This window comes from Typopeltis vanoorti, chromosome 16 (genome assembly GCF_054136105.1).
Source record: "Typopeltis vanoorti isolate ZY-2024b chromosome 16, IOZ_Tvanoo_1.0, whole genome shotgun sequence".
Lineage (NCBI taxonomy): Eukaryota > Metazoa > Arthropoda > Arachnida > Uropygi > Thelyphonidae > Typopeltis > Typopeltis vanoorti.
The window spans coordinates 30,642,770-30,665,298 of NC_143564.1; the positions used below are offsets into that span (position 1 = coordinate 30,642,770).

At 37.9% G+C, this 22,529-nt stretch overlaps 1 protein-coding gene across 1 annotated transcript in view; it reads left to right on the top strand.

Annotated features, from left to right (window-relative positions):
• The window catches only part of LOC150097919 (RING finger and transmembrane domain-containing protein 2-like), a 159,659-nt gene that overhangs the window by 118,550 nt on the left and 18,580 nt on the right, over positions 1-22,529 (top strand). The window contains exons 8-9 of the mRNA XM_090405935.1: positions 6,251-6,316; positions 15,962-16,063. Coding sequence (XP_090262061.1) covers positions 6,251-6,316; positions 15,962-16,063 — 168 coding nt within the window. The remainder of the gene's footprint in view (positions 1-6,250; positions 6,317-15,961; positions 16,064-22,529) is intronic.

Genomic DNA, 22,529 nt, shown 5'->3' on the forward strand with positions numbered 1-22,529 from the left:
GTTTCTGGCAACATTTCCGTTTCACATTTAAAAAAGGAAGGACAAAGTTTTTTCCAGACACCATTTATTCCTCATTAGAATCTATGTCCTCCAAAATTTGTAAACTTTTCTTAATTAAGCTGAGACCTTCTGTTAATTTTGCAATTGTCATGTGCTTTTCTGGTAAAACTGGATCTCAGGTTTCGGTCTCTTCAGTAGCGAAGAGTCTCCGATATCGGAGACTCTTCGCTACTGAAGGGTGTCTCCAATATCGGAGACACCCCAAGAATCTCCGATAATCCTTACAGCATCTTAAACATTAAACCGTTTCCAAAACTCTTTAACAGACGGTTTCTCATTTTGCCTCATAGCTTCATTCAGACTTGCAAACGAACGCCGTGTGTAGTATGCTTTGAATGTTTTTCTTTTCTTGCTAGCTGTAGAAGAATCGGACTTGCTTCTTTTGGGCGACATTATTATTTTTTTATGTGATAAAGTGTTTATCAAAAACATAACATTAAACAATCACAAGGTTTCGTAGACTATAAAAATCGTGTATGAATGGAGACCGCGCGAAACACGTCAGTGCTTGTTCACAGCATGTGCGACACTGGCAAATGCTGCCAGTGCCGGAAAGATACAACTAGTGGTGAGGTGTGAAGGCAATACGTACATATAAGAAACCGCGTAAGTCTGGGTATGACTGTACATTCATTCTTGACCACTCTCTCCCACCCCTCCCAATACTGCACATATGCAAACATAATAGAAGTTTTGTTTAAATACAAGGTAGGTTCCAAAAGTTTCAGGTCTAACATACAAAATTCACACCAATTTTTGAAATGCTGTATGTGACAGATAGCACCATCAATGGGGAGGTTAGTGTACCAGTTTCAACTCTCTACCTGCGTCATTCAGTTGGAGGCACTCGTTTGACTAACACATAGTATGCTAAGTGGCTGTAATGTTAAAAATTGAGTTCCACGCTGTGATAAAGTTTTTCACCAAAGAAGGGCTTTCTCCAAGTGCTATCAAACAGTGGTTAGATGGTGATTATGAGGAAGCTTCTCCTTCATATTCCACCATGAAGGAATGGGCTAAACAGTTTCACCTAGAAAGAGAGAGAGAGAGAGCATCAAAGATAATCCTCATGATGATCTGCCTGTGGAAGTGGTGACTGAGGAAAATGTCCCTCTTGTTGAGGAGGAACTGCTTAATGACAGATGGCTGAAGCTCAAAGAAATCTCTGCAAGGTTGGGGCTTTTTATAACAACTGTCTTTCACATCATTTACAAGAAGCTTCACATGATGAAGTTCAAGGTGGGTGCCCTGACTTCTCTCTTCAATTCAGAAGGAGCATCGTGTGACCTGTTCCCGCAAGTTTTTAAAGCTTTGCTAAGGGAATCAGAGAGAAGTGCTGGAATCCATTGTCACTAAGGATGAAACCATGAGCCTTTATCATGATCCTCTTTCCGAAAGGGAATCTATGGAATGGCACAAGCCAGGCAAAACACTGCCAGGACACTCAGTCCCCCCAAGAAGATCATGGCAATCTTTTGGGATTGCCAAGGAATTCTCTTGATTGACTTCAAGGAAAGGAATACCACCGTGCATGCAGAATACTATGCTTCACTCCTGCACAAACTAGGTGACACCATGAAAAAGAGACAAAGAATGCTGAGTCATGGTGTTCACCTACTTCACGACAATGCTTCAGCCCATATGGCTATTGTTGCAAAGGCTGCAGTGAAGGACTTTAGCTATCAGGAGATTGAGCACCCACCCCCCTACAGCCCAGATCTAGCACCCAGTGACTACTACCTCTTCTCAAAACTGAAGAAAGACCTTCAAGGAAGAAAATTTGCAGATGACAATGAGGTGAAAGATGCAGTTTTGGGCCATTTGGCAGACAAAAGTGCTGAATATTTTTTCAAGGGCATAATAATGTTAATTCAAAGATGTGAAAAGTGTGTTGAAGTAAAGGGAGATTATGTTGAAAAGTGACACAGTTGTTTTTTTTCTATCACTTCTAAAAGTTAGTCAGGCTGGAAACTTATGTATTTAATTCACACAAATACAAATTGATTATTACATAAAGTGTAAACATACTACAATTTCCTAACAACCCCATTTCAAAATAAGAAAGATTATTCTAAGAATTTTAAAGTAGTCTCGTATTTCTTTGTTTTTGTTTTTTTTTACCCCAAGAAAGAAAGGACTTAATTTAGTTTTTATTTCCAATATTTCCAAGATGTTAAGAAATCCAAAATGTTATATTCAGGCAATAATAATCAGGAAAAAGAGGAAGTAGCTATAGTATTCAACACTAAATATGAGGATAATCTTCTTGAATGGCAGACAATATCAAGTAGTAGATATATCCCCACCCCCCCCCCCCCCCACCCCCCCCCCCCCCCACCCCCCCCCCCCCCCACCCCCCCCCCCCCCCACCCCCCCCCCCCCCCACCCCCCCCCCCCCCCACCCCCCCCCCCCCCCACCCCCCCCCCCCCCCACCCCCCCCCCCCCCCACCCCCCCCCCCCCCCACCCCCCCCCCCCCCCACCCCCCCCCCCCCCCACCCCCCCCCCCCCCCACCCCCCCCCCCCCCCACCCCCCCCCCCCCCCACCCCCCCCCCCCCCCACCCCCCCCCCCCCCCACCCCCCCCCCCCCCCACCCCCCCCCCCCCCCACCCCCCCCCCCCCCCACCCCCCCCCCCCCCCACCCCCCCCCCCCCCCACCCCCCCCCCCCCCCACCCCCCCCCCCCCCCACCCCCCCCCCCCCCCACCCCCCCCCCCCCCCACCCCCCCCCCCCCCCACCCCCCCCCCCCCCCACCCCCCCCCCCCCCCACCCCCCCCCCCCCCCACCCCCCCCCCCCCCATAGCTGTATGCAAAATCTTCATTTTTGAAGCATGTTGTTGTGCTAGAGACTTTGATACTGAAGTCTGTATGAAACATCATTACAGAATTTTTATTTGATTTGGTAAGTGAAATTGAAAAATATCTGATTATTGTATAAAAGTAACAACTCTTGTTATTTTGAACTTAATGTTTGTATTTTTTAATGACAATAGCTGGGTGAGGAATAGGAATAGAATATACCTCTCAGTTTAATGTTAGCATTCAGCACATTAGTATATAAAATCACTTCAAGTTATGATTTGATTGATAAATAGAACACATGCATATTTTTCCAGAAAGCAAGTTTTTATTAAATTTAAAAAAAAATAATAATAATAATAAAAATCCTAGTCATTTGTTGGAAATAAATAGCTGCAGCATTTTGATTACTAGTTTGTACAGTGCAACCTTGATATTTCTACAGATGATAAAATTAGACAAAAAATGGTGATTGTAACAGTTGCCTTTGTTTTCCTCTTATGCTTTTGTAGGTCATGCAGTATGCTAAAATCATATAATTGCTGAGCATACATATATATTTTGCTAAATGTTGACCCCAACTGATTTCTGTAATGCATCGTATTTAATTTTTTATGATGTGAAATTACTTTGTCAACAATTCACAAATGCTAGCTTCTACATAAAAATTCTACTGGGTTGAAATAATGAAACACATTTCAAAAATTGTTTCCTAGTGTGCAAAACAGTAGACAAATTGTGATATATGATCAGTCGAGCTCCTGCCTGATACAGAATACATGCAAATGTACAACCTTGCATGAACACATTAAGCCACATTGCTGTTTAATATACAGTCATACCCCGACTTACGCGAATCCGGAGTTATGCAGTTTCTTATATGTACGTATTCCCATCCCGCTTCACACCTCACCACTAGTCATATCTTTCCGACGCCAGCCGCATTCACCATTGTCGCACATGCTGTGAACAAGCACTGACGTGTTTCATGCAGTCTCCATTCGTATACGACTTTTAGTCTACAAACCTTGCGACTGTTTAATGTTATGTTCTTGATAAAAATTTTATCACATAAAAATAATAATGTCGTCCAAAAGAAGTAAGTCCGATTCTTCTACAGCTAGCAAGAAAAGAAAAACATCGACTTTGGAAACAAAACTCAACATTATTAAGGATTTTGAAGGTGGAATGAAAATTTGTGAGCTTGCAAAGAAGTTCGATCTACAGGAATACACAGTAAGAACAATCATGAAAGATAAAGAAAGAATTCTCACTGCTGTGAAAAATGTCCAATCATTGAATTCAAGCATAATTCGTAACGTCATGGGATTATTGGTGAGATGGAAATGATGCTTAAATTATGGTGTGATAATGAAGTGAGAGTAAAAAATTGTCCAGTTGATCAAACAACAATATGTAGCCAAGCCAAGCTGATTTTTGAGAGGCTAAAAGTAGAAGCTGGAGAAGCGGCCAAAGAAGAAAATTTCATGCCTAGTAATGGTTGGTTCAACTGATTTAAAAATCACTGTAACTGGCACAGTATCGCGGAGAGTGGAGAGGCGGCAAGCGCAGATAAAGAGGCTTCATCTGCTTTTCCTGAGACACTTAAGGCTATCATTGAGGAAGGTAGCTATAGCAGTCAAACCATATTTAATGTAGACAAGACCGGCTTATTCTGGAAAAAGATGCCTAAGAGAACTTTCATCGCACATGAAGAAAAAACGTTTCCTGGCTTTAAGGCTTCCAGAGACCGGTTGACAGTAATACTTGGTGGAAATGCAGCTGGTGATTGCAAGTTAAAACCTCTCTTAATTTATTGCTCTGAAAATCCAAGAGCTCTGAAAAAAAAATCTAAAGCTGGCTTGCCAGTGATTTGAAAGTCAAATTCTAAAGCTTGGGTGACAGCTTCTATTTTTGAAGACTGGTTTGGTCACCACTTCATACCTGAAGTTGAACATTATTGCCAGTTTAAAAAAATTCCGTTTAAAGTTTTGCTCATTATTGATAATGCACCTGGTCACCCCTCCTGTGTAACTGTAATTGATTTTGATCCACATGTAAAAGTTGTTTTCTTGCCTCCAAATACAACCAGCTTACGTCAACCGATGGACCAAGGAGTTATCAAACATTCAAAGCATACTACACACGCCGTTCATTTGCGAGTCTGAATGAAGCTATGAGGCAAAATGAGCATCTAGCTGATAAAGAGTTTTGGAAACAGTTTAATGTTTTAGATGCTGTAAGGATTATCGGAGATTCTTGGGGTGAAATTTCCCAAAAAACCTTGAATGGTGTCTGGAAAAAACTTTGTCCTTCTTTTTTTAAATGTGAAACGGAAATGTTGCCAGAAACTGATCAAGTTGCTGAGTCAGTAGAAGAGGTTGTCAACCTTGCCAGGCAATTAGATTTAGAAGTCGACAGTGAGCTGTTAGACTCGCATAACAAGGAGCTTACAATCGACGAGCTAATAGAAATGCGTGAGCAAAGCGCTACTGAAGAGACCGAAACCTCAGATCCAGTTCTACCAGAAAAGCACATGACAGTTGCAAAATTAACAGAAGGTCTCAGCTTAATTAAGAAAGGTTTACAGATTTTGGAGGAGGACATAGATTCTAACGAGGAATAAATTGTAGGCACAAGGCAAGGAATAAAAAAGTCATTGGCTTGCTATGAAGAAATTTTGCGTGACAAGAAAAAGACATTATGCCGTCAGACTAATCTATTAGGTTTTATGAAACATCGACATCGAAATAACTTTCTTTTTTGTATGTACGAAAAACTACAATTATGCTTATATTTCTTTAAAAAATAGGTGTTTTTGTAAACCTTTGGTCCCAATTAACTAATATTTTGTATGTTTGTATATATAAATTACATGCAAAATTATACCCCGACTTATTACGCAAATTCGACTTGTGCGCTTTTTGTTGGTCCCACCTACCGCGTAATTTCAGGGTATGACTGTAGTATTTCCAAAGTCCAGTGATTTATGTGTTTTTGAAAACTTAATGAATAAAAAAAGTCTACAATTGTTTTGAAGTGATGTTTGATATTTAAAAATTATGTAAAACATTAATATTTTTAGAAAATAAAAACAGTTTGGTTAAATTGTTCCCCAGTATTATTCACTTCCCCTCCCTTTTTTTTTTTTTTTAATAATCACAAACATCTTAGTATAAATTAAAACTACAGAAGCTATGATCTCACTTGCTTTAATTTACAGAGTACAATAGTTCCACAACAAAAATTATTGCTGACATTGTCAAATACCAGTGTTACAAAAATATTTTTTCAGGTGACTTTGAATACCAGATAATTTGAGCATTATAACAATGTAAGCACTTCCTCCCCCTCGGTATGCTTGTTGAATATTTTAATATCTTCTTTGCAGTGTAAAGATATTGTGAAGAAAACCAAATTGTGGAAGAAAGCATTAGGAAGGCTTCTGCAGAGTGTGGTAAGAAATATTAATTCCTTTATATATATATATATATATATTATTCCCCCCCTCCTACATGCATGTGCACACACACACACAGCCTATAGCAAATCAGTACTGTGTATGTGGACAGGAATTAAGAGAAAACAAATTTGTTGATCTTCTTTTTGAAGAGTTGGAAGTTGTAGTCTTTGGAGAATAGTTTATGGGGCAGGCTGTTCCACAAAACCAAGGTAAATGGGAATATGTTCGATAATGTGACAGATTACTTGTTTAGAAACACCAGTCATCACATGAAAGAGATATGCACTTTCTCCAATCAAATAGTAAGTCTGCACATATTCCATGCTTCTTATGAATTTTGTTCAGGGTCACCCTTGTCTTATGGGAGAAGTTCAAGAATAGAAGATTTGGTTATTAACACATCAAAACCACATTTATAGTTTAGGATCATCAACATTTGTATCCTACCATCCTATCCATTCTTCTCTAGAGATGAAATCATTTGTAACTAAATTTTTTGCTTCACTTATTGGTGATCATATAGATTTTAATAGACTGATTCTCAAGTCTGGAATGTCCTTATGCACAGGTAGAAGAGGATTATTACTTATCTTCTTGTAGGGGAGAGAGAGAGAGAGAGAGCATTAGCTCTCTGGAGGTGTGAAGGCAAGATGTTACTCAAAACAGAAAACCAGTAATTATTCAGTGATCTGATTGCACCAGATATCATCTGTAAGGTGGTATTAAGCTGAGTGATGATGAGCTTTGTGTGTGGTCTGTTGAGCCAAACTGGTGAACAGTATCTGGTGAACAAAAATACCAGACTTAGGGCTGATGAGCATAAAGTGATAAGAGAGGATATGGACATAATTGCACCTACTAGCAGCTTTTGTAAGGGACCAGAGTGCACAATTGCCATTGATGTAGGTGGAAAGTTTTCATCATTTATCCCTTTCAGAGTTAGACTTAGCTCTGTTAATGATTTGTTTTGCAGTTGTTGCAGGCCTCAGATGTAGGCTATGAATGAAACTAGAATTGCTGGAATTTTAATCTCAAACTACTTATTGTTTTCTATCCAGGCACACAGGATAGAAAACAATAGCTTGGATAATATTGGATGGGAATTTTCAATGAGTGTCTTCATTCCAAAGAGGTCTTCCACTTGGAATTGTTGTGCTATAAGATACAAGGTTGTGAATAGCTGAGAAGAAGGCATTCCACTAGAGATGAAACTTCTATGAGAGTCTGATCTTAATTATTATTATTTTTATTATTACAGGCAACTCCAAGGAGTCCATAGACTCATCGAGGGAGGCCCTAACATCATATCAAGAACAACTATTCGACATTCACACAGTATCTATCATACCTCGCCTTGAACTCATTTACAGTCATGGCACCCACAGCAGACTCTGGCAGCTTATTCCACTCATTCACCACTCTCCAAGTAAAAAATCTAGCTCTAACAACCCTGCTAACCACACTCTTGCCCAGCTTCCATGTATGGCCCCTGGTGCTCCCACCACCAATCCTATTCTCAAAAATATCTTCTGAATTATTCTTATAGAAACCTTTCAGTAATTTGAATATCTCAATCATATCATCCCTTTTCCACCTATCAACCAATTTCTGCACCCCACAAATCTTCAACCTGTTCTCATAAGGTTCATTCCACAGACCTGCTATCATCTTGGTCACTCGTCTCTGGATCCTCTCCACCTCCTCCCCATCCATAAGAAACCCTGGCATCCATATCTGGGCACAGTAGTCCAGATGGGGCCTTGTCAAGGCTCAATTCAGATGAACAATAACCTGTTTGTCTCTGCTTGTTAAAGTATTTTTCAGCAACCAAGTGATTTGGTGAGCTGATTTAGCCACTTTTGCAATGTGTCCCCCCCCCTAAACTTCAACTCCCTATCCACCAACACTCCCAAATCCCTGGCCTCGTCATTCTCCTGGAGTACAAGTCCACCAATGTGATATACTGCTAATAATCTTTTCACCCCAAAATGCATAACCTTACATTTTGCCACATTAAATTGACATCCTTTCTCTTTAGCCCAGTCCTCCAAACTATCCAAATCATCCTGCAAAATTTTGACATACTCACTATTGCTCTACCCAACTTTGCATCATCAGCAAACAAATGAACAGTTCTTCTCAGATCCTTTCCTATATCGTTAATAAACAAATTGAACAACAGTGGTCCAAGAACAGAACCCTGCGGCACACCACTAGTCACAGGCCATCTTTTGGACTCTACTCCTGAGCAAACCACTCTCTGATATCTCTCCGTCAACCACCCTCCTATCCATCTCACCAACCCTATATCCATCCTCATACGCTGCGGTTTACCGATTAGAATTCCATGTGGTATCTTGTCAAAGGTCTTAGCAAGGTCCAGTAGAATCACTGTAAACCTATTACCCTTATCCAGTTCAGCCGTCACTGTGTTATAAAACATGAGCAAGTTACTGAGGCATGATCTACTCTTCACAAAACCATGCTGTCCCCCATACAGTATCCCATTTTCATCTATCCAATCCTGTATTTTCCTCTTGACTATTTTCTCCAAGACCTTGACAATGATTCCTGATATGCTGATCGATTGGTAATTTACAACAGCAGTCTTGGAACCTCCTTTATGCAGTGGAACTATTTTCCCCTCTTTCCACCCCCTTAGGACTAACTCAGACCCGAGACTCAAATTAAACAAAATGGTCAAGGGCAGTGACAATTCTTTAGCCGCTTCACGTACAACACGAGCTGGTATACCATCCAATCCCACAGATGCATTGACATTGAGGTTTTCTAATAGACTATTCACCTCCACTTCATTCACCACAATTCCCATATAAGCTGTTGGTTCTTTCATTCCTGCAATGTCACCACCTGGATGATATACTCTTGCATAGTGCTTGCTCAGTAATTCCACTATATCAACTGATTCAGTAACCTCCCTACCATCAGCATTCTTTAAAATTATTCTGCTATATACATTTTTTCTTTTACTTGCAACATATCGAAAAAACTGTTTGGGATTCTCCTTAGCCTGCATGGCTAATGTTCTTTCATAATCTGCTTTTGCTTTTCTTACCACACTCGTTACCCTTCTGGCCTGCACCTTATACCGTTCATGTGCCTGCCGGTCACCTTTCTCCTTACATTCCCTCCACAGTTGTTTCTTTTTTGCAGCTCAAACTTAATGGTGTTATTCATTTTCATTCATTAATTACCAAGAGAAGTCACCTCAGTAATCTACCTGAAAGACAACTGTTTGGGTGAGTAGAAAATATTATGTATTCATAATTCTGTTCCACTGGTAAATGAGCAAATTGCTCATTTACCGGTGGAGAGAATTCAGCTCATTTACCAGCAAAGCAATTCAGTCATTACTTATAGCAATATCCCATCTTGGCCTTTGGGAAAGGAAAAAGGAAGCCATTTGGCATTATGGACATTCAAGTCATCAAAGATAATAACTTTACTGTTAGGATAGTTAAATTGCAGGAAATTAAGCTTTGAGGATAAGAAGTCAGAGGTCAGAATTATTTTTAGAATTAAGAGAGTAGTAAAGACAGCAGATTAATGTTGCGTAATGAGGCAAGGAAATCTTTAGCCACAAAAGATCAAAAGAAGAGGTTCAGGATTAGGCATTCTCTTGCAAGGAATATTGGACTGCACAAAAGCACATGTACCACCCTTGTGGCAGACAGAATCATACAGAGTGTGGTTTGGACCGTTAAGATAGGTTGTGATGGTCAGTTTGAGATTTTCAGTCAAAAACAGATTAGGTTTGGATGAACATAAATGATGGTGCACGTAGTTTAAGTTGGCATTTATACCATGAATGTAGAAGAAGATTTTTTTTCTTTTAAGGGAGGTTTTGTTTTTTATTTTAATCCTAGTGACACCATCTGTATGAATTTAGTCATGTTATAAGTATTGAAGACCCAAAGAGAAAAAAAAGAGCAAGGGAACATGCTGTTGGAAGAGATACTCATAGACATGTTTCTCATATAGAGATAACCCCAGTCCCCATACCATAACTTGGCCTGACAGTGCTCCTGCTTACCACTGCACAGCCTTCCTCTAGGCATGATCTGGCAATGTAGATAGCAGTAGGATTATGTGCCAGCTGATGGCAATGGGTTTAGGAGGTTATCAGAGACAAGTGGTGAGTGAATTTTCAACCTTGCCTTGCTCTAAATGCACTCAAAATATATACTTTTCTTCACATAATTTATGCTTTTTTTAAATTTTAAAACATCATATCATCCTTTGCTTTCAAGTTATTTGATCATGGTTAGTTGCCAACAAATTTATTAAAGAAGTTTTATTTCCAGATATTCGAAATTCTTAATTCAAACATTACAGTGCTCCCTTTTAAAGAATCACGAAAAAACACTTGCAATTTTAGTGGCTGGTTTTCTCTAAAAAGTCGTAACATAAACCAATCATCTTAATTTACTTCTGTCCTTTTATTTCCTTTACGGTTCAGAACTTTATTGTTCTGAATTCCCATATAAAAACTAATGAAAAAAACAGTCATTAAAAACTCAACCTGCATGTCTTCCTTCCCCAATAGTTGTCCTGTCATCATTGTCATAACATAATTGATAACTTTTAAATGTTTTTCTTTCTATATGAAACATTTCATAAATATCCCTTATCAAGTTCCAAAAAATCCCCCTCATTTCTCTCACAGCAGTATCATATGCTGTGAGAGAACATTATTCTTATCTTGAGTGTTGTGTACTATAGCTAGCTACTCTTTGTTTTCCTTGATCATTATTGCCTGAATATAACATCTTATATTTGTTGCTTAGAAGAAGCTTTTCTGTTTTTGTCTTCTTTCTTCTTTGGATAACACCTGTCGTCATCGATATAGTACTTATCCAGTTCTGCTAGTTTCATTTCGCTATCATTGATGCCTCTCATGTTGACAGTGCCACTGAAGATGGAGTTTGTTCCATTAGCTGACTTTTGCTATTTGCCCTGGTTCCCTGATGAAAACAACTGGGGTCTTGTTTAATTGGGTTGCCCCCCCCCCGGCCATCATGAATTCTATCATGTTGTACAGGGTGGCCCATAAGTCATGGAATATTCCATAGAAAGGGCCCATCTTTGTGAAGCTGAAAATGGAAGGCATTTACATGATGTGGTTTTCATAACTAATAAAAAAAAATCTTGTGTTGCTAAAAAACATGCATTTTCTTCACAAAGATGGGCCCTTTCTATGTCATATTCCATGACTTATGGGCTATCCTTGTACTATCATCAGTCTCCTTGAGTAACCTCTGAAAGTAATTATGGCAGAGATCCTGAATATCTTCAGTTTTTATGCTATCCTTATCATCTCTGATTTCTTTTACAGTATTCTTTCCTCCATTTCTTAACTTTCTCAATATCCTCCAGAACTTTTTGTATTATAATATTTATCTTTCATATTCTTGCCAAAGTCTTCCCATAACTTCCATTTAGAAATTTTACACATGCGTTTCTTAGCTTTCTTACATTTTTCTCTGTATTTTCTTATTTTGAGTTCTGATTTTATCTTGTGGGCAATTTCACAATCCCTACCTGATGGAACTAGTAAATGTTTTCTTCAGATTTGCTACTGATTCTAACAGGTTTCGTTCTTGTTCTTAAACTTTTTCATATTTTTTGTAGTAATATTTGTAATGTATTTGAGTCTGCAATTTATTATCCCTCATGCTGCTTGACTTTAATTCTTTTAAAAACTTTCATACATATTTTTCTTTTTTCTTTTCAATATGATATTCATTTTATTTTGTTCAAAAGTAAGTGGCGATCATCTCTATTTCAAATCTCCTGTATACTCATTGTATTCTGAACCAGTTTGAAGATATCACTCAGCGATTTATAACTTGAAGAGAAGATACAAGAATAAGCGTAATCACATATTCTTGTATCTTCTCTTCAAGTCAGTACCCAACTTTATGTTGGAATGTGCTATTAATGATGACTAGTGTGGTCGACTCTCACTATATCAAAGGATTATTTAACCAGAGGATTAATTTGTTATAGTGGTTAGTTTCTCCATTATAAATATTTTTAGTAAGATTGTACTTGTGAAGTTTTGGTCATGACTTTTTGGTAGTTTGTTATAGTGGTGTTTGCTATGGTGTACGTCATGAACAGAAATCGAGTGGCTATCATTATTATTAGCTCTGCTTTTTTTTTCTTTTTTTTTTTCCAAATTTTCCTAAAACATTTCAATATGTCTAATATTTATTTCCTATATTGCTGTGTAAAACTTCAACAAGGACCAATTTTAATGTAGAACCTTCTATAGGCCCGATAGACACAAATATATCTTGTTGTTTAATTCCCCATTTTGAAAATTTCCTGCATCACCCTGCTTTAAATTGCCTGTCATTCATGCATAGTGTCAAATGCTGTAGCTCCTCCTTCCTTTACCTGTTCACTATTGCCTAAGTGTAAAATTTTTGTTTATTACTTAGCAGAATCTCCTTTATTTTATTCTCTGTCTTGTAATGCCAATTATGTTGACATGGTACTTTCTCTAATTTTTCTGTCCCTTTCCATTTACCATTGATATTTCTTATATTAAGGGTACTTATCTTCAATTTTTACCTGAAGTTTCTTCCTGACAGACACCAAAGAGTAGTATATGGTGGAGTGGAGTCAAGGAGAATGATGGTGACTAGTGGAATACCTCAAGGTTCGGTACTAGGGCCACTATTTAATTTGTATATCAATATAACTTTTGCAATATGCTCTCTGAATAGAGATCATATTGCAAAAGTTGGTAAAATAGCTCAATGAATTACTTGAATGTTGAAAAACATGCTCACAAGTAAAGAGAAGGAAGTTATTATCTCTTTGTTTTACTATAAATTAAAGATACCAGAAAATTATATACTTGGTTTAATCCTTTATCAGATAAAATAAATAACATTCTACGTCATTATATTCTTAATGCTACTTTTAAACCACCTATAAAGGATTGTTACACCCTGATACCTTAAGAATGTAGAATTCCCCGTTATCATGGTGTAAAATGAAGAGCAAATAAAATAAAACCCCTGTATAAAAGCTAATAGATGAATTATTTAAAAGAGAGAAAAATATTCTTGCATCCAAGTAAAATATATGTCAAAAAAAGTGTTTGTTGAACTAAATAATAAAAGAAAGAATATATTAGTGTTGTGATATGATATAAAAAAAAAAAAATTTTAGCTAAGTAAGACAGAAAAGGATTAGTCATAAGAAATTGTATGTGAGAGGCTAGAGATTAAAATATTAAGTAAATTCATAGAAAAATTTTGGAAGGGGGATTAAATTAGAGGCTAGCAAAAGAAAAACAACAGACTATCACTCAGGGTCAATTCCCGGATTTAGACATTGTCACGGGCTCGCCGACCAAAGGATGTTTGGCAGAAAAACGCCACCCTAATTGGTCGGTGAAGTCGAATCAAGTAAGGGGTGGAGAAAAGAAATTAAAGAAGATGCCGTTAGGAGAGAAGGTATAAAAGGGTTAGAACCCCCCCCCCCACACACACACGCAGGGCTTTTTTCCCGGATAGTTTCTTCACGAGCTCCTTCGTATAGGTTTCACGTGGTTTTCCTGAGTGGCGGGATTGGAATTATCTCCGTCGTCACAACAAGGAAACAAAAGTGAGTGGGATTTCGATTCCGTATTTTCTATGGTAAGAAACGAGGAATGCCATTTAGCTAAGGAAAGAAGGTATTGTCTAAGTTTTCTATTTTCTATAGGCCACTATAGAAAACTCGAGAAAAAGGTACTGTAAAAGTCTCGTGTTAACTGAAAATAGTCTGTGATTGTAATAATTATTCTATTACTGAACTGTTGAAGAGACTAAGGAAATTTATACTAGGACTTTAGTACATGACTGATTATAATGAAAGTATGCATGTTAATATTAATATTATATAAGTATTTCATGTGTCCTGAGAATTATGCATGTGTATTGTAACGTATAGGAAAGCTTTAAATGTCAAAGTTATGTGTTAGTACAGTGAAAGGATAATTTAATAGACATAGTTTTGGATAGTTAAATAGAGTGAATTGATCATATATGTCCATGAGCTACAGCATATAGCGTATATTCAGACTAATATAGGGTTAACTAAGGTGTTAATTAGATATGGGATTATACATATGAGTTTATGTGTTGAATTTGTTATGGCGGCATGATCGTAATACCCATATAGGATCTTAGCCAAATACTTGTGATTAGCAAATGTTATTTTGTAAATATTTTCTTAGTATTGAATTGAATTATATTAGAAATTGAATTGTACCATGCTAATGAGTTTAATAAACCTTTGTTCATTGATAAAACAGTTGTCTGAAATTGCTGCCCAATGCACCACTTGAAAAACGTATGAACCTAATCACACGGGAAATTAATGTATAAAAAAACGAGATAAAGTGTCACGACTGCAATATTGTTTCACATTCAAACATATTTTAGTAATTGCTCCTTATTTTTGTATTTAATATCTCAAACTAAATGTCCCAAAAGGCGCAGCATAATATAAATATTAGGGACACTAAGGGGAGAAATAACTTAAATATTTGTATTTTGGGGTGATATCTCGTGCATAGATAGTAGTTGAACATAGATAAGCATAATTTCACTAGGTAGGATAATAATCGTAAATTGGGACACAACAGGATTAAACCAAGTATATAATTTCTTGGTATCTTTAATTTTAGTTATTATCCCTCTTTATAAGTCTATGATTCGGCCACATCTTGACTACTGCAGATTTGGTCACCTGGGTTTCTTGGAGACCAGGAAGTGGTATGGAGGATTCAAAGACGAGTGGCCAAGATGGTGACAGGTGTGTGGAATACTCCCTATGAGGATATTTTGAAGGTTTGTGGGTTACAGAGTTTAGTTGATATGTGGAAAAGAGGGGACATGATAGAAACTTTTAAGATATTAAAGGAGCTTTATAAAATTGATGCAAGTGAAATTTTTCAATTATGACAAATAGAGAACTAGGAGCCATCCGTGCAAGTTGTGAAGAGTGTGGTTAGTGAGGTGTGCAGACCCAGATTTTTTGCATGGAGAGTGGTGAGTAGAAATGAATTGCCAGAATTGGTTGTGAGTTCCTTGACAGTGAATGGAATCAAGGATAAGTATGATAGGCTTTGTGTGCATAATAGTTAATTTGGGTCTCCCACAATGAGTCTCTGGACTCTATGGAGATGCCATAAAATAATAATAATAATAATAAATAAACAAATAAAAAGTTGGGGAGGATTGGCTGACACCTCACTTAGCATGACATTTCATCACATACCATTTTGTTTTTGGTTTAAGTCTCCATTGTGAAGCTTTGGTCATGACTTTTTGGTAGTTTGTTATAGTGGTGTTTGCTATAGTGAGAGAGCCAGTTGTACATTAATGAACAGAAATCAATCAGCTAAATATAGCACAATTGTTTGTTATATTCAGCTGCTGGATTATTCTTTTTATGAATATTCATAAAGATTTAAAACCATTTTTGTGTTATTTAATGGAAAATTGATAAATCATTACATAATAAGTGGTTGCTTCTTTTATGATTTTTTGTACTTGAGTATTTATTTTTCTTTGAATAACAAAAACTACCCTCCTAAACATTTTATTTCTCTAGACCTATGGTGTTATGCCTTCAGCAGATCAGCTAAAAATAGCAGGAGAGTCTTGTCCTATATGCCAAGATGACTATAAAATACCTACAATGTTGCAATGCAAGGTAATTATTAAATGTTTTGAAAGTTTCACAGATTCATGTAGCTTGATTATTCATGTGATAAAAATTTCATTACAAGGCTTATTAGAGTTTGAATGCTGGTTAAGTAACAGAACTTAATTATCTGCGTTAGACTTTACATTCTCTGTCCTTCACTTCATAAATGACGTCATATTTTGCCGATAACTTTTTGATTTATTTTCCAGTGTTTTGGTGGGAAATTTTAATTACTTCATTTGGGATGCATACAAGAAAGAAACTGAAAGGGATGAAGTAAAATAAGTTTGCAAAAACATGTGAAGGTACACACATGCATACATCTTGTCAGAGGCATGCATTGAGCACTTGGTATTGCAGGAGGTGAATTGTCTTGGCATCTTTACTACAGTTAGAGGGAAAGACGAATGCCAAGAGGTCTGTCTCATCTTTGGGTGACATTACCATGGTACCATCAGGATGTAAGAGAGATGGAAACAAGGAAGGGCAGCTTTTGCAAGGAACCAGAAAGCTCAGCTGCCAGTTGAGCAGGAAGCAACCTTTATGAAGTCTGCTTTGAACTTGATAATCTCGCACTTGCTTCTGGCTGTAGTGTAAACTGAGTGAGAAGCTGGAGTTTTATACTTCAGCCATCGTATACATGCTGAATTTTTATCATGAACTGCAAAGGTACATTTCTTTGAAAACTAGAGCTTGGCTAGAGATAGTGACTTTGCAGTGGAGTAGGAAATTAAGGTCCTGATTCCAGTAAGGATTAATTCAGCTATATGATCAGAGCAGGTGTCTGGATAAGGAGAGCAGAAATAGTAAGCAAAACATCCTGGAGCCCACCACCACCACCACTACTTGGCACTGTTGTAGTGCCATAGAGTTCCTGGCGCTGAAATTGCCTTGCAGGCAATTTCAGCAAGCTACAGAAAAAGAAAATGTAGATAATATGATTAGAGTTGCAAAGAGAAGGACAGCAGACATCTACAGTGTATTGGAGAGAGAAAGCTGGTTAAGAAAAGGTCCAGAGTATTGGAAGAATGATGGCTATTGTCTGGTACTCTGGTTGGTAGGTTAACTATTTGTGTTAAATCACGTGTCATTGCAAATGATTTGGCTTCCCTACTCTGATCTGTGAAGTTAGAGAATAGAACCAATTTGTTTTTTGAACATTAGTCTCGCAGCAAAGATAATCTCACCATTTTGGTAATCAGATTGTATGCAATCAACTTTTAGAGATAAGTTGTCAGAAGGTAGTATGATCATCTGAATTAGGAGAACAGTAAAGGCAGGAAAAATATTACAGAGTAAGTAAGGAAATCTTGAAGCAGAGCAGTTTGAAAATGAGAATTTTTCTGGTTTGATATCCTTTGACAAGGAATGTCTGATTTAATTAAAGTGTACATTCTTCTTGTTTTTTACAAAAGGCATCGTGCAAGATGTAGTTGGGATAGCAGAGGTGGACAGTAGTTGTTGAAGAGGCCAATTGAGATTTAGTTAGGAATAGCAAGTTTGTTATATTAGCCTATAATCGGTTGTATAGGGTGTCCCAAAATTCACGCAAGATTTAAATTTAGCACCATTTGTGCGGTAAAGTGTTGCCAACGAGAAAAAAAAGACAGCGTGACAGCTGACAGTTCAGGGTTATTAAAAATGGAGCGCTACGTGAAAGAACAACGCATTTTCATTGTTGAGCAATATTTTAAAAATAATGAAGGTTTGGCAGCTACAGTTCGCAATTTTCGTACAAAATATGGTCGGAATAGTGATTTAACTTCATCGACTGTGAAAAGATTAATTAAAAAATTCAAGGAAACTGGATCAATTAGTGATCTTATACACTCTGGCCATTATTCAACAAGTCATTCAACAGAAAACATCAAAGCAGTTCGTGAGAGTGTTGCTGAGAGTCCAGGAACATCAATTCAGCACCGTGGTCTTGAATTGGGCATTTCGAGAAGCTCTCTACAGCGTATTCTCACGAAAGATTTGCATCTTTATGCTTACAAAGTTAAATTGACTCAAGAACTGAAGCCTACCGACCACACACAGCGAAGAGAGTTCGTTGAATGGATTATGGAACAACAACAAGTGGATGCTTATTTTTCGAACAAAATCATCTTCAGCGATGAGGCTTATTTTCATCTTGATGGCTTCGTTAATCGACAAAATTGTTGCATTTGGGGTTCAGAAAATCCACTAGTGATTGTTGAGAAACAAATGCATCCACAATGTATCACTGTTTGGTGCGGATTTTGGGCTGGAGGCATCATCGGTCCATTCTTCTTCGAAAATGCGGCTAAGGCAATAACAGTTAATGGTGCTCGCTATCGCAACATGATAATCCAGTTTTTTGTACCTAAATTGCAAGATATGGATGTGGACAACATGTGGTTTCAACAAGACGGTGCCACATGCAGTAATTAAATTGTTTCTCGGGAAACAATTCAATTACTGCATGAGTCATTTCCTGGTCATGTAATTTCCCGTTTTGGTGATCAGAATTGGCCGCCGCCCAGATCATGTGACTTAACACCATTGGACTTTTTTCTTTGGGGTTTTTTGAAGTCTAAGGTTTATGCCAACAAGCCCACGACCACCTATGCCTTGAAGAAGGAAATTGAGCGCTGTATCAATGAAATTCAGCCACATTTATGCAAAACGGTCATGGAAAATTTCGACAAAAGAGTGCATATGTGCCAGCAAAGCCGTGGAGGCCATTTACCCGATATGCTATTCCATGCATAACCCTATACTGTATACTTTATGAATCAATAAGAAATTACAAATTTTTATTTTTTGTGTTTTTTTATGTCCTCAGTGACACTGGCATTTGTTTAGTTGTCTTTCATGATAAAGTTGGTGCAGAAAACTTAGAGAAGAGCAGGGGCATGTATGTAGCTAAGTTGAGAGACTAGTACACAACTTGCACACAGGGAACATCCAGACTCCAATCCAGGTTTGCTGTCAAAGCACCCCTGTATGCAGGTGACAAGTGATCTCAAGGCATGACTGGGAAGAGTAAGCAGCAGCAGGATTATTCACCAGCTGATCAGAAAGCCTCTAGTAGATATATTACTATCAGATTCAGTCTCGTATACTGTCTAGAAGACAGCTTTTACTAATTGCTTTACAGCTTTACCCTCAGTCTCTAATAAATAACAGTGTGTTGAGCATTCCCAGCAAAGCCATCACCTGCACTGCATTGAGAAGAAAGAGTGAAACAAAAACTGAAGATCCTACTTTGGAGATGAAACACTGCAGTTGCTTCACGCTTCCAATAAAACTGGTACTACTCCCTTCAAGCACTCCTTGACCATCCCTATGCATTGCTGACATCCTACACATGCAGATTCTTATGCTAAAATCCTCCTTAAATGAAAATTCCATGTTTACCAGTGTCTAGGGTCAAGAGTGCGATATCACTCTTCCCAACTCGAGGCAATGTGGCTAACTTATTATTGATATATCTCCTGCATCCAGTGCTCCCAAACTCTGAGTCTCTTTCATCATATAATGTGTCAGATAATTATCTCTTGGTAATTTTTCCTTGTGTCCACTGTGCTAATTTGTCAATGCATCCTGTTCAGGCACCCCACTAGCCTATAGAAGGAGTTGACTATATACCTGTATCCCATACTAGATAACCTCAAACGTTCTGCATTCCATGTACTTTGCCTTCTTGCTAAGTTCCTATTCTTTTTTTGACTACTGTTCTTGTGTTATCATTAGCAAAAATCCTTTCTCCATCCTGTCCCCTGTATCATCACTGAAAATACTGTACCACTTACATCCCTACAGCTAAGTCTCAGTTATGTCTATAACTTCTGGCCAAGTCAAACTAGTGCAAAAAAATTCATCCTCCTGTATTCTGGCATTAGTGTACATAAATTGTAGACTTAGGAAAAAACTATACTCATAATTTTTTTTTTTATCATTCTCTCACTCTCTTCCCTTAAGGCTGTCTACACACATTTGTCTATTCCCTTCCCAAGCTTTAATTTTTATTCTGCAACTCCAAAATCTCAGAAAACAATTTCTCCAGACACCTAACTTTAAATATTTAAGATTATCTGTCAATCAACTTTGCTGTGTACATCCCCACACTGCATTCCAGTTTTCCTGCACAAGTTGGCATTTGCAGTCATGGCCCTTCACAGTTTCCATCTATCATACTGTGGCATGGCAGCAGGTTCGGTCTTTATTCTCTCACTTCTCATTCCATTCATCACGAATTTCTTGCTATGTATCCTCAAGGGGTGTTCAGGCTACTACAATAGCACTACATGATTAAGACTGTCCAGAAGTTATAGAGATAAGTGAGACTTAGCTGTAGGGATGTAAGTGGTACAGTATTTTCAGTAATTTCCTCCCAATATCTCAGCCCTATTTCAGTTCACTATGAACTCAGGCTATTTCGTTTGGCAAGGAAAATTTGACAAACAAATAGAGGGAACAGCCATGGGTTCTCCACTCTCTCTCTCTCTCTCTCAACTCCTGGCCAACTTCTTTATGGAGACCTTTGAAGAAAAAGCCTTAAACTCAGACCCACAAAAACCCACTGTTTGGCTACATTATATAGATGATGTGTTCACTATTTGGTCTCATGGCTTAGATACACTCCACAACTACTTAACACACTTAAACAATCAACACCCCAGAATCCAGTTCACCTTGGAAAAGGAAAACCACAGTCTTCCTTTCCTAGACACTCTGATTACATGCCAGCCTTATGAATCCCTAACTTTCTCTATTTACAGAAAACCAACCCATGCAGGTAGATGCATTCACCAGCAATCTCCCCCCCCACACACACACACAACAATATGGGATTATAAAAACCCTATATAACAGGGCTAAATTAATCTGTTCAGATAACAGTGCCCTAACTACTGAACTTAACCATATCCTTAATACCTTCTTAGCCAATGGCTACAACCCCGAAAAAATCCAGAAAATATTAAAACCAGTTAACTTCAACCCCCTCCCTCCCACCTTCATAACAGAGATTACACCAAATCTATCACCATTCCTTATGTCTGGAACACGCCTGAAAAGCTAACTAAAATCCTAAAAAATATGACGTGACTACCTGTTACAAACCATATAAGAAATTAGCATCCCTTATTCGCTCCACCAAAGAGCAGCTGCTTCCCCTAGGCTTACCTGGAGTATACCACGTCCCTTGCAGTTTTAAACTGTCCTACTATGACCTGACTTGGGTGCATGAGACTGCCCCAAATTTGGGAAACTTGCATCCTAAGAACATCAGCCCAACAGCCAAGACAAGCCAATTTAGCCTGCAGGGGGCACCTTTAGGACTCTAGTACCAACTTCAGTTGCCTTCTTCAGCATCATTTGCTCGTTGTTGCACTCACATATCATAGTTTTAAGTTCCAGATGATGGCAATGTAATATTGCCGAAATATAGGAAGGTATTGATTAAAGTTTTTTAATTAATATTTTAGTGTACATTGTCATTTCCTGAAAAATTTAAAGTCATGTGTAACCAACGTTATAAGTTTATTTACAAGAATTATTAAGATTCATCATCATCCATCAAATTCCTGCCATGTACCCTCAAGGGGTGTACAGGATATGATAGTACTACATGAAAAATTCTTTTCCTAATATTCATTACTAACTTCCTATCTACAATTTTCCTCCAAATCAGTCTGATACTTGTCAGGTCTCCAACATTACCAGATCTTATAGTTCTATCGTCTAAGGCACTTTGTACTGTATCAATCCACCTATATCTTGGTCTTCCTCTAGGTCGTTTTCCTGCCAACTTGGCAGAGAACACTTGCTTTGCTAATCTTTCCTCGCCCATTCTGTTTAAGTGACCATACCACCTGAGATTAGCTCTGTTAACGCAATCCTGGATGCCGACAATGTCAAGTTCTTTCCTAATATTCTCGTTTTTAATATGATATTGCCATTGATGCCATCTGTTCATGCCTCTAATCTTTCTCAGGACTCTCATAGCTGCGGTCTCTAGTCTTTGGTCAAGTGTTTTACTTCTGACCCAGTTTTCAGATCCATAAGTTAAAATTGGTTTGAATACAGCTAATTTAGTGTTCCGACTAATTTCTCTCTTATTCCATATGAATTTATTCAATTGACTTCCTACCATACCAGCTTTGTTGATTCTGTTGTCTATTTCCATATTTAATTTACCATCTTCACTAAAAATCATGCCTAAGTAGCTGAAATGTTTTACTTGTTCCACAGGTTCTCCATTCACAATACAGTTGACATTTTCAATGATTCTGCCTATTTTCATTGTCTTTGTCTTTTTATTGCTCACCTTCATACCATATCTATTACAACAGTTATTCAATTTAATCAGAGAATCTTGCAGACTTGTAGCTGATTTATTTAGAAATATAACATCATCTGCATAAAGCAACATCCTTGTCTCACACCAGATTTAACATTAAACCATCTTCCTGTACATCCTTCAATTCTAACTACTGACTTA